Source organism: Convolutriloba macropyga, chromosome 9 (genome assembly GCF_964194025.1).
Source record: "Convolutriloba macropyga chromosome 9, txConMacr16.3, whole genome shotgun sequence".
NCBI classification, from domain to species: Eukaryota; Metazoa; Xenacoelomorpha; order Acoela; family Convolutidae; genus Convolutriloba; species Convolutriloba macropyga.
Genome location: NC_134476.1, coordinates 52,654,706 through 52,668,796, shown reverse-complemented (window position 1 = coordinate 52,668,796; position 14,091 = coordinate 52,654,706). Strand labels below are relative to the sequence as shown.

Genomic DNA, 14,091 nt, shown 5'->3' with positions numbered 1-14,091 from the left:
AACTTCTAGTAACTAAAAAAACAGTCTTGTTTGAATGCTGTATTTTACTCTATGAAAGGTCTAATATAAACAAGAGATAAGTTCACTTGAAATCAATTTCATGGTTGATTAAAAACAGATTAATGAAGAAAAACAAGAAATTTCTTATTAATTGCGCTTTAAAAAATTTGTAGCAATTATATTAGTCCTCTGGTCTTCTTCTCTGCAATTTTTCGATTGACTATTTTTTGTCTGAGCCTTTTGACTTTTCATCCTTGAAAACGGGATAAACAGGTAGCTCCGGGACAGCACTAAATTCTCTTGTATCCTTTTATGTTTCATATGGCTTTCACTAAACGACTCTACGTACGCAATTCACCGAAATTTATTTGGAGACCAAATTCTTGGCGTTAAGGGCGGTTGACGTATGCTTGACCCCTCCCCCTTCACGTCAACACCTCACCTCATCAGGCCCTCCCCCTCCTCCTATCCCTAACCCATACACACTGATCCAATGCTAAACAAGCGCGCTTGAACCCCCTGAACACACTCCCCATATCCACTCTCCATATATGCACTCACCCCAGCCCCCTTAAATTATGCTACAGCAAGCTTTTTTCTTGCTATTATTGAAGCTAATCACTCGCCAGTGGTTTGAGAGTAAATCGCCCGACGTTAGTCGGTTATGTTTATCATTTCTCCAGACAAGCCATAAAACTGAGCAAACTAATTTGTCAATAGGTTCTTTGAAACTGTAAATAAAACTTATCTGAATTTCAGAAGGAAGCAAAATTGCACCGCTGACTTTAAAAATTTCATTAAAACTTTTTAATCTGCTTAGATAATCATTCGTCCAAATTTACGTTACCATTTATGAAAGCTACATAAACAACTATTCTACTAATACATAACTGTTTTACTCGGTTTTCAAAACCACCAAAATTGATTATCCGAACGATTATCCAAATTATTAATACTTGAAATCTTTAACAAGTAAACAATAAAAAATCAAGTTCTTAAATCGGTACGTTTCAGAAATATGAACTCTGTTATAGCTCTCACTAATGATTGGCGAAGACTTTGAGATCTATACGTCAAAAAAAGTAACGTGAAAAAATAGGCTTATTTAAAAAAATTTCAGCGTTATTGATGATACAAAAAGCCTAACAAATTAAGAAACAGAGATAAGTTAACAAAGAATAATGAAAACAGTATTAAATAGCGTTACAATATTTCTCAATAAGTGTGTTTAATAGGTGGAAGGCAGTTTAGTTTCCCTTACCTGCCGCAGGAAAAAATATAGCTGACAATTGTTTTGCTTGATTATTTTTAAATTTGAGTCGTTGTGATAATTAACATCTTTTAATTCTCGTATTCGCGTCAACATGTACTCATGAGTTTGCGTTTTCAGCCATCATTCATCTCAACTCTTTGTGAAAGTTATTTTTAGGTTCTTCTTCTCTGATTGCGCTAGCTTTTATTTCTCTATTGCTTTTAAAAATACATACAGGTTTAATTTCGATGTAACTAGTTCATTTTTTCCGTTGAATTTTTATTGAGATCTGTTTCATTATCTGGTATGCGTATACTAGCATCTACTACTTGTGTTGGGTTATGGACTTTCGCAAGCGGAATAAAAAGCGTTTTTAACTAAGTAAAAGAATTAATTTCTCAAAAATGAGAGAATAACAAAATGATATTTTACAGTAGAATTTAGAGATTTAGAGGAGAGATCTGATTATTAGATCAAGATGGTGATTTTAGATAACTATTATTTGCAATTTTCTAAGAATTCATTCACACTTCCGGAGATATCATCATCATTTAATACATGCTGGGAAGATTTTACATCACTTAATCTAACTCTAATAATAGTTATCTAAAATCACCATCTTGATCTAATAATCAGATCTCTCCTCTAAATCTCTAAATTCTACTGTAAAATATCATTTTGTTATTCTCTCATTTTTGAGAAATTAATTGTTTTACTTAGTTAAAAACGCTTTTTATTCCGCTTGCGAAAGTCCATAACCCAACACAAGTAGTAGATGCTAGTTTACGCATACCAGATAATGAAACAGATCTCAATAAAAATTCAACGGAAAAAATGAACTAGTTACATCGAAATTAAACCTGTATGTATTTTTAAAAGCAATTGAGAAATAGAAGCTAGCGCAATCAGAGAAGAAGAACCTAAAAATAACTTTCACAAAGAGTTGAGATGAATGATGGCTGAAAACGCAAACTCATGAGTACATGTTGACGCGAATACGAGAATTAAAAGATGTTCATTACCACAACGACTCAAATTTAAAAATAATCAAGCAAAACAATTGTCAGTTATATTTTTCTCAATTGCTTTTAAAAATACATACAGGTTTAATTTCGATGTAACTAGTTCACTTTTTTCCGTTGAATTTTTATTGAGATCTGTTTCATTATCTGGTATGCGTAAACTAGCATCTACTACTAGCTCAACATAAATCCCTAAAAAAAACTTAATTGGCCTTCATATCTTTTTTCCGAAAGCTATAGTTGTATTTTACTGGCTTTGGCGTTCGGAAATTAAGAGAGCACTAAGAGAGCCCGTCAAAATTTGCCACATTTGCCACCCAAAAATAAGGGTGAAACGGCAGTTGCCAGCATTAGATTTTTACATACACTTTGATGCTTCATGTCTCTTGAAACTTTTTCAGCTGACTTAAATTACAGTACGCTGAATATGTTTCAATGGGACAACGGTTCATATTAGTCATAGTTCTATTATATGCAAATTTTTGAACAGAACTGTTTGACTTTTACGCTTGATAGATATCTTGGTATGTGTTAGAACAAAATCATAGTGCCTGAGAGACATAGTGCCCTGACACGAGGCACAAGGATAACCTTAGACACCTGAAACACAAGGATGAATTTAGAATTTGTTCTAACGCATTTGTTCTAACGTTGCGAAAGAGTTGAGTTTCATTTGAAATTAAAGTTAAGAGTACATTTTTGCAGATTAATGAACAAAAACTTCTCTTCTTAAAAATCAACAGGAGTTGAAATAAATACAACGTCTTCGTCTACGATGGCGAAGCAGCCGATAATTTAAAGCGGTTTGATTCAAGTGTCAAAAGTTAGATTTTTTTAGTTTGAATGATTGAACTTGGACTGTAAAAAGCTAATTTTTGTTGTCCTAAACTTAGTGTCCTATAGGACACACCAAGTTTAGGACAAAAAAATTAGATTTTCACTTCTTTAAAACTGAACTTCAGTATTCCAAGCTAAACTCTCTGCCTTGAACTTTTAGTGACCACTAAAGAGGTACTTTGGGTTCTCTAAATTTTCAATTGCTATCCAACGTTAAAAGCAACTATTGTAAACACGAAGGTCTTTTTTATGCAATATATTTGCTCAACCGTTTTTGTGAATTTTATAACGTTGTTTCCGTCGCTTGATGAATTAAAGTAGCCTTTCAGTTATGATAATTAATATCAACTGAAACAGCCCACCGAGCCTCCACAATCTGAGCAGCTCTCAGAGCGTTAGTAGGACCACAAAATACTTTTTACCGAAACTTATGAAAAACGCTTGAAAAGGCACATATTCATTGTTCAAATGACACTATTAGACTACTCTTCTCATCCCGACCCCTCTCCACAACATTTCGTCCACCTGTCTTTTATCTTCGCCATCTGAGGTCAGCCAAACTATGTCGAGACATCAACAAAGCTGTGTTTGGGAAAACTGCTGTGTTAGAAAGTTGTGAGAGAAAGCTTTGATATTTTTATTATTAAAGAGAATTGAGGGGGAAAATGACGTTTTTGTATACAATTGCATACTTTCTATGAAACAATATAGATGGTTTCAGTACTGATGAAAATTGTCACAGCTCTTTCTACTGAAATTCAGCAGTTTTTCAACTTATTCCTGACAAGATTCGGCTCTTCAAAAACCACAACTCAGTTTTTGGGCTTTGAAATATACTGACTGGAGGAATTAGTCATTAAAAAAATGATAAGATTATAGGTAAGCTAAAAATGTAAGAAATCTGTTGAATATTAGGTCTTGCATGATTAACAACACAACTAAAATGATTTCGACACTTTTCAACGTTGAAATAATATTCACCAGATAAAAATTTTTAAACAAATTTAGCAGTTAAAATCCACGCCTTCAAAAAACTAAAATTAATGTTTCTATAATACGTCTTTTTTACTTTACAAATTTTCCTATAAAAAGTTGGCACTTTTTCAAATCATTTCTGGCGCACTTGAAAAATCTAAAGATAAGAATAATTAAGGAAACTGAAAAAAATGTAAGGAAAAAAAGTTGAAAGTGTTGAAAATTTGTATCACCATTGAATGAAATTTCAACAAAGCGAACAAAATGCGCAGATTTGTAAAGAAAAAGCCTGAAATGCTAAAATTTTGTCCACTATATTTAACAACAAAATCCTTTGCTAGGCTTTTAATACGCTGACAAGATTCCAATGGAAGAAGACTAGACTACATTTGTTGGCTGAGTTGTTCAGGTAGTTGAATGTCACGTGAGAAATGTGTTAAAATTAAAACTGTGTAATTTTGAATATAATTTTTTTCATCTGCTTTTAGTTTTATGCAATTTTCTGCTATGAAAGAGTTGGTCAATCCAAAGATATGAGAGCTAAAATACGGTATGAGATCTGGGAAGGGGCTAAATAGCTTATATGGATAATTTTGCAGTTTTTTTTCTGTTTAATATGTGTTGGATTATTTCAGGTTACCAGGCTTGTTTTTCGAATGACTTCATTAATGTGCCAGAGGGTGGACCTGTGGATCCTGTCACTCAACTGCATATGGAGTTCTGCGTGAACATGACCGGTTATAGTACCCTTGGTCCATTCGGTGGAAAAGGCGGAGGAAAAGGCAAAATAAAAGGCCCTAAGAAGAAAGGTATAGGATAATTCAAAAACTGTAACCAAAATGAAGTTTGACGACCTGAAACTGAGATGACAAGAATGTCTAGTTCAACTCTGTTTATGGGCCTTTTGATTCGAGCATATTTTTCCAGCCGCCCTTTGGTTCAGCTCGGTCTTTTCTTAGTTTCAGCCCTAGAATAGATATTGGAAATTAAAACAGTTATCTTGAACGATTAATAAAAATATATAACTTTTGAAATAAAAAATTTTGTAATTTGAAGTAACGGAGTTTAGGACTTACGATATTTTTTTAAAAAAAATGAAGCTAGCGCTTTGGTTGTGAAACACGTTGTGATTTTTGACACGAAATACGAGATCATTGTAAAAAAATACAGTGACCGCAATTTTTTGTCGCACCGAGTGATTTTCACCACGATCAGGATGTTTTACTGAATCTGGTTTTTATGCCTTCAACATGTAAATTCTAACAACACAACAAGTTTGAAATATAGCTCTGTTGTTTGAGTTTGGACATGATTTTACAGGCAAGCGCAAAAATACACATATCGTTCAGTAAACCACTAATGGAATAAAAATTGCCAACTTATAATGCCACCGATGAAATTTGCTGTTAGTAGGACTACTAGAAAAGACAATAATGGAAATCAAATTAAAACATTAATTACGACCAAAACTCGATCTCTATATTAAATAAATTATAACAAAATCAAACTCGCATCAGATAAAACTTAAAGAGAACAAGTTAACCTATACTTCATTAGGAAAGATATGAGACCTGTCCTCAAGCGACTGGGTAACAAGTCGACAAAAAAAGCAATCAGGTGTGAAGTTCAAAAATAAGTTTCTGATTTTGAAAACATTTATTTTCAAAGCGATTATTTTCATTAGATTTTAACTGAAATCAATAAACTTTTCATTTATGTCTCCATAGAAAGCACTTGAGACCTGTCACTATCCAGTGTTCGTCATCCGACTACAAAAACATTGACATATACCGGCAAAATTAAAAATGTTATTAACATTTGGGCGAAAATGGCAGTGAAGACGTAAAAACGTTAAACTTGTCACAAAAAAACACAAAACTGATCAATAACTCCATTTTATAAGGCAATTGGGAACTACCTACCATTATTGTTAGGAGGTAAAAAAAAAACATTTTTGTTTGTACATTGCAAAAATATTAAAAAATCGAAAACAATTAATGAAATCTTGTAGTAACAAGACCAAAAAACAATATGATTGAAATTGAAATCATTATAAAAATTAATTTATAGCTCACTGGAAACCGGTTAAAACTTGTTTTCAGCTAAGCTATATATCCACCAAAAATTCCAAAAAAGAATATCAATGTTAAAAACTACAATTGTTTTTTAAAACAAACCATTTCATAAGTCATAAAAAACCTAAGATGTTGACTGAAAGAGGTGGATTATCTTGGAACAACTCACGAAGCCAGTTGCGCCTGTTATTAACGGAACTAAGTCGCAAAACTACAAAATAACAACAGGCCAAACCCAAAACATTACAAAAAATTTTATGACACCACAGTGTCAAAGGCGCTATAATTACAAGCTTTATCTGCAAAAATTGTGAATCAACAATTGCTTCTCATCTGAACCACAGGGGGCCTTCTTTAATAAACGAGTGCCTAAAAATGACAACAAAATGAAACCCAAAATAAAATGGTATCGAAAATCCGAAAAATTCAATTGAGAATAGATGCTCGAAGGCGTCAGTCAAAAATTGTAACCAACAGAGAAATTACAGTTCGAATCAACAGAATAGTTGAGCCTTCTTATTAGAGAAGTTGATTCACATGAAGATAAAAAATTAAAGCAAAAATTAAACAGTATAAAAATCTTTTAATTGTTATTAAAAATTTTGTTTGAATGTCATTAGAAGAATTATATATAAACTGAAATCTTCAAATAGGTTAAAATTAACGTCCGAGGGACACAATCAAACAGAAATGAAGACAAGCACAAGCAAAAAAACATTGAGATATGTGTCTTTCAGCCCGTTAAAGCGCAGACCATTCAACAAAAACCATTAACATACTCAATATCGCTTTTTTCAACGCGCTGCAGTTGTTCAATTGAACCGGTCATTTCCGTGATCATTCGACAGGGAAACAAAGTGAACCTATAAAATTTACAGCTGAGCTCAATTTTTTTTGAAAACTCGTGTTATCAAAACCAATAAACAATAAAACCATTACAGACATTGTTTCATAAATCACATGAAGTGTTATTTGGTCTGTCTTGAATGAGACTAAGCCAGTATTCGAGATAAATTAAATAAGATAGCGGCAAAATTCAAATCTTCATCGAATTTTTGTTGTAAAAACAATTATGCTTTAAGTCAGAAAGGCCTTAGATAACAAGAGAACCATTACAATGTTATTTATATTTATTGAAGAAGCCACTTGGATCTTTGATGTGAGAGACTATGTCATTGAACTGCAAAAAGTTTAACAAACGAGAAGTAAAACCTAAGAATTATATCGAATTTTTACGAAAACATTTGGTCCAAGTCATGAAAACCATGAACTGAACTCCGAAACCATTGTAAACGGTAGTTTGGCCTAAATTTTAGCGAACAGTATCTGTCAATAACTGAAATCGGGTTTGAAAATTTTGTCAGTGCTTAACATAAAAACTATAATTAAGGAAATGTTTTGAAAAAAGGCCGCGCCCCAATAAAATCTAAAACATTTTATTGTAAGGATCCCCTGGTGAGATCAAGATCAACCCTGATATCCTGATATTGCTAAAAGTCCGATAAAACAATCCATTTTCGAAATGATTGAGAAATGGCGAAAAATTTTTTAGTGTATCAAATATAAATAAGTCATTCAGACATTATTGAGATGAAATTTGCAAAAACTGGAAAAGCTTTTATTCCAGAAAACTCTTTGAGCCAGTCGGATCACAGCTAGCTCTTTTTTTAGCTTATAAAGAATTTTGCCGCAAGTTTCAGGTGTCTACTTCAAGTTAAATCAAAGAACTTGGGCGAAATCAATAAAAAACTTTGCATAAAATCTAGCCATAAAATTCTGATCGAACAATTAAACAACCTTCCTCTCTCTTTAAAGATAAAACCTGCAACACTACTGTTACAAATTTTAACATATTTTAGCAGAAATTTTGAAAATTGGAATAAAAATTGCGAACGAAAGCAACAATGTAATTCGGTCAAATGTTTATGAAATTAAAAACCTGGATTACTCTCTCTGAGAAAAGATTTTGAAAAAGATTTTTTTTCCATATTTTACGCTCGACGGGCTTTTTAATGATACCACTGACAGCTCTGTACAATAATTATATCGATCGGCCAAAGTGTACGGAATAAATAAAGACAAATTTGAGTATATGGTTCCTTCCCCACTAAGAGTGAATCGGAAGAATTAATTTTTTGATGTTGTTTGCTAAAATATAGTTAAACTCTAGCAGAAAGAATGATGACAAGAATTGCTCAGTTGAAAACTTTTCGAATGCTAATAGGTGTAGAACAGCCTCGAAAACGTTAGGAAAGAACTGTAAAGCGAACATTTAAAACTTAACAAAGTTCCATAATGAAAACAAGGTGGCTCGGTAAAGTGCGTTCGCACATTGAGTTCCGACCCCACTCATGTATATTTTTCACTTAATTGTCTACCAAATGAGGAAGAGATAAAAAAAATTAACATATCAACATATCGTTCAACAAACTAATAAAAGAATAGAACAACCTACTCTAGAGGGCCTATGAGACCTGTGGCTACCATAATATGACTAACAGAAAAGCCGGCAAAAAAAATCAAATAGTGACAATACTAATTACGACCAAAACTCCTTGTCCATTTTTTGAAAACCATTAAAAACAAAATCAAAATGGCATCGGATAAAATTTATACTATTGGGTTTAACCGGTACTTTTTTGGAACAAAATATGGGACTTTTCCTCAATGCGACTTGGTAACAAGTTGACTAGAAATGACCGAAAGGGTCAAGGTTTATTAAAATATCGCTCTTTTTTTAAAAAAAAAAAGAATTAAATTCGAACTGATTAGAAACATTACGCATCAAATGAAATCATTGAGAGAGTCTTTTATACCTCAATAGAGAGCAACTGAGGCCTTTCATTATCCAGGATATGTCATACGACTACAAAAAGAACGACAAATACTGGCAAAAACGAAAAATTTGCACGAATAATTATGCACGAAAACGATGTCCCCAAATCAATTAAATATTCAGCTGATCACTAAAAACAATAAAAATCTTCATTTGCATTTTTTGCAGGTGGCAATATTTGTAAATCGAATGACGCCCATTATTGTGATACTGTGAAAAGAAAAGAAAAACCCACAAAAAAGGGGCAAATATACAAAAATTACGAAAATGTGTTGTATGAAAACTGTTTGCTCCAAAAAGAAAAACTATTTGAATAAAATAAAACAGTTATAAAGAGCAAATTGTATTTCAATAGAGAAATGATGTGAAATGTATATAGAGATGCTTAGCTACAATTTAACAGAAATAAAATTGGCAGATTTCTTTTTTTTAAATACAAATAATTTCAAAATTCATAGCCAACAAAAGCTTTCGACTAACAGAGTAGACACTTTGTTTTGAAACTACTCGGAAAACCAATTGCGACTGTTATTAATGAGACTAAGTCACACGACTACAAAATAACATTAAGTACAAGCTGAACTAATAACTTTCACAAACAACTTTACGAAACCACAGTTTTGAAGCCATTAAATTTATAAGATACTCACCGCGAAAATATAACATCTTCATTTGCGTCTCCTTTGATCATCATAACTTCTTTTTGTAAAACGACTATCACAAATTGACATCAAAAAGAACCGCAAAAACTGAAAAGTATCCAAACATCACAAAATTTTTCTGAAACAAATTGTCTAAGACCTGAAGACATCATTTAAAACATTTAAACAACAGAAAAATTATTGTTTGATTCAACAAAACAATAAAAGAGCTCTAAATATTGAGGCTAATTTGCTAAAATGATACAACATAGTAAAATACGAAAAAAAAACGCAAACCACAACAAAAAGTGATAAGTTCACTGAGACCTTAAATTACACAATATATGCCATATGACAACACAAATTAACAACAAAAAAAGGCAAAAATAAAAAACTCTACAATTTCTGCAAGAAAACGGTGTCGCAGCCCTTCAAACCATATGTTAAGAAAAAAAATAAGTTCAGTTTCAATTGTTGTTAAGCTTTTTTCAGTTAGATTGTTAAATAATGCGACAATTTACAAATGAAACAAAAAAAAGGGCAATTATGCACAAAAATCAGAAAGTTTCCTATGAAAACATGTAGTACCAAAAGCAAGAAAACCTTGTATTAAAACAATTGGCCACAAAATTAGTTTAAATTCTATAACGAGGAAATTTTGACCTGTACTTCCTGAGAATAAGCAAAATGTTGACTAAAAAATAGAAAAAATTGACAAGTTCAAAAAATCACAGAAGTTTCATCAAAACAAATACCTTCAATAACATAAGACACATTAGGTAACAACCGAATGCATAGAAAAGGTTCACTTGCACTTTTTGAGGAAGGCATTTAAATCTTTTTGTGGTTAAACTTAAAAATCAGACTGCCAAAAGAACAACAATTGAAGGCAAAAGACAATAATTCAGTTAAATTTTACTAAAACTCTTAAAGCCATAAAAACCCTTCGGTTTTCTGAAAACAAACTGTATCTATATTAGGCCTCAAATTTACGTAATATGGAGCTTTCATTAACAGAGCCGTGAATAAAAAATATTATCAGTTATTAAAACATTAAAAAACATTAAAAAAACAAAAGCAAAGTTTTTTGAAAAAAGGCAGCATCAAAATAAAAACCACAAAGTGTCTGATTCTAAGAATCCATGATATTATCGAACCTCTCCCTGATTTTTTCGCGCGCCCAGCTAGCCGAACAAGTGTTCCAAGTGTTTGCGAATTAGACCATTTGTTGAGTTGAATTCTTCAAATATTAAAGAAAAGACGAAGCATTTTGTATAATTATTGAGTTTAATCTGCAAAAAACGGCACAGTTTTATTTCCAGAAGACTTTCATAAGGCGCCTAATTGCAACTAGCTCTCATTTTGAGATTAGGCAGTCTGTGTTAAGGTTTCTAGGTCACTAAGTCTGGCAAACATTAGCAAAGTGGACCAAAAAAGCATATTTTGAGCCAATTTTGAATTAAAAAAAGATTGAATTTTGAAAATTCTATCAAAAATTTTAGCCAAAAAAAAAACTTCAATCAAACAATTCAGCAACGCTCTTCTTTATCTAATGGTAACAACAACACTCTGCCGTTTAAAATTTTAACTTATTTTGAATTTTATTAGCAAAATTGTGCCAGATTTTAGCAAAAATTAATGAAAATGTGAACAAAAACAGTCGAATGTTCACAAAACTTTAAACCTCGATAACTCCCTGTAAAAAACGAAAATTGAATCAATCTTTTTAATTCCGTATTCTACGCTGGACGGGCTTTTTAATGATACCACTCACAATTGACTGAACAAAAAAAAACCCAGTTGAGTATATAGTTCCTCCCTCCCCACTAAGGTGGGGGTCTGAACAATTAGGTTGCTGGTTAATCTTTGTCAATACCATGAAGATGATTAATTCTCTAAGGCTTGCAAGCACTCAGTGATGAGAATAACTTGTTTAACACCGGTTCAAACAACCTTTTCTACAAATAACTGTGTTTTTTCTTGCTTGGAGATCATTTGAGGTCTACGATTAGTAGCCGCAAAAAGCGCATTAACAGCGCATTTCTAAAAAGGTTTTTGTTTTCTAAAAAAATTTGCAGACAAAATAGTGTGACTAAGGATTTTGCATCGATGTCGCTGCTATGACAGGGGAAGACGCAAAAGATATTGAAAATCCGAAAGTAAATCAATTGAACCGCACGCCAAGGACAATCAAAATATGGATATCTGTGTCGAAAATTTGAGCGCTTCAAGAATTTTCCGATCGGATAAAAGAAGATCAAAACTCAAAACATTTAAAGATTATATAACATAAAGATAATATTGTACGTAAACTAGTCATCATTAGCTCCGTTGCGTGAGTCGAGTCAATTATTTTGAATATAATTATTTTCGTTAAAAAAAAATCGTCTATTACCAATGTTTGCAGAGATCACTGCTTTCTTTCACGAAGTTATCAAATATTTTCTGTAAAAACCATAAAATCAAACCAAATAAGAGCATCTTCCAGATTGCACTTAAAAATAATTAATATTCGTCTTCAGTTCCAAAATGTTGATATATGCACTTTTCTGCAGCAGCTTTGTACAAATTCAGCAGCTTGAATCTACAATTGTACAAAAAATTCATGTAGCACGATCAGAAAATAATAATTGGATGGCGTGCGCGGTAGATGTTCTGTTAATATCAAATTCCGTACTTCTGGTTACTTTAACTTTCTCTCAGTAAGTTTTTCTAGTGCTTTCCCTAGTCGAGCTTACACGCCTATCTTGTAAGATCTTGTAAGAACCTTGCAAGAGTCTTGTACCAAATTGTATAATCTTACAAGAGTTATTATCTAGTGGATTTGGGATATGATTATCAGCGTGTTTTTAAGGAAAAGGAGGAGCAGCAGGGTGATGATGATGATGATGTTGATGATATTGATGATGATGGCAACGACTATACGACGGTGTGGGCTCACAAAAACTTTAAATACCGGATATTATGCCTTCAAAAACTATCCATATTTGCATTCAGTAGTCGCTAATCGATATGTGAGGCTATAATTGATCTTCTCGTGGTGTGCAAGAATCGAAAGATAGTGGTTCTTCACTCCCGTTTCCTGTTTTCTGTGGAATTTTGACGAAAAAGGATTAAATCGCAAAAGTGCCCCTGTGAACAAATTTTTGTTGAGTAAGCGAGATTTTAAACTTTCTGACAACTATTACCATGTTTGACAGTATAGTATCGATAGTAAGTTGATTTAGCCTTTTCGGCGCTTTTGTAGGAGTTGCGTTTCATTTAATGACTTTTTAAATGCTGCGATCGCTCGCTATTAATGACCTTCTCTTGGTTTTTTACAAATCAAAGACTTTGAATCGTATGCGAGGGCTCTCTTTTTACGACTCGAAGAGCGTTATCGGTAGAGCGTCCTTTTTACAGGTGTTGGAGTGCATTTAAAATAAGAAGCGAAATGCGCCAAAACTAGGTGTTGGGGTCAAATTACTGAAGAGCAGAGAAAAGAGGGAGAGAGAAAGATAGTTTTTTGTTCATGGCGTGTTTTTGAGAGAGAGGAGAGAGAGAGAGAGAGAGAGAGAGAGAGAGAGAGAGAGAGAGAGAGAGAAAGCGAGAAAAATATGCGCGAAAAAATTTTGCTGAAGAAGCGAATTTTTATCACGAGCGGGTCGCATTTTCAAAGCAGTTTTTCGGTTCAAACTCCAATTGTATAGTTTAAGGTGTTTTATAGCAAAGATGCGTTTGAAATATTTTTTGGACCCTTTGTAGCAAATAAATAAACTTTTAGGTTCAATGTTGAGCTATTTTCAACAATCGGCCATGTTGAAAATTTTCTTTGCAATTTTGCAATGTTCTTCAAAGTTTATTTGGCACTATTTGTGCGAATTGTTTAGGCTGCATTTCATTTCATGTTAGTTTTGAGTTCCTTCGCTACAAACAATTGAGTATTGGTAAGTATATTTTGGGCACGTCTCATTTGCTTTTTTTGATATACTTCTTCTCATTTTATGCTTCTCGCTAAAATTTTTTTCTGTTTAATTGCTCTCAAACGAAGATTGTGGCAATTATTTTAGTCCTGTCGGTATTTTTTTATGCAATTTTTTGCTTGACCGATTTTTCGCCTGACGCTTTTGACTTTTCGTCCTCAAAAACGGAATAAACAGGCAGCGCCCAGCGGGCAATAAGTGCTCTCAGAGCCTTTCAGGTTGAAGACACCCCAACTGTTGACCCCTCCCTATTGTCCCCACCCTCCCCACCGGGCTAATGCCTCTCCACCCCAGTGATGCCCCCCCAATCAATCCCCGGTAGCCCCCCTCCCGTGGCTAGCCACTGACGAACAAACGCCTGCTAAAAACGCAAATTTTTACTATTTTGCAATTTTTTTCAAGCTTTTGAAAATTTTTGACTTTTTTTACTTTTATCGGCCCTAGGCGTCAAAGAACCTCCTCTAGGGTTTGATAATAGGGTACTGCATTTT

At 33.1% G+C, this 14,091-nt stretch overlaps 1 protein-coding gene across 1 annotated transcript in view; it reads left to right on the top strand.

The window, feature by feature from the left end:
- The window catches only part of LOC142345450 (uncharacterized), a 61,149-nt gene extending 48,477 nt beyond the window's left edge, over positions 1–12,672 (top strand). Inside the window, exons 3-4 of the mRNA XM_075397505.1 lie at positions 4,722–4,895; positions 12,493–12,672. Coding sequence (XP_075253620.1) covers positions 4,722–4,895; positions 12,493–12,515 — 197 coding nt within the window. The 3' untranslated portion in view covers positions 12,516–12,672. The remainder of the gene's footprint in view (positions 1–4,721; positions 4,896–12,492) is intronic.
- The last annotated feature ends 1,419 nt before the right edge of the window (positions 12,673–14,091 follow it).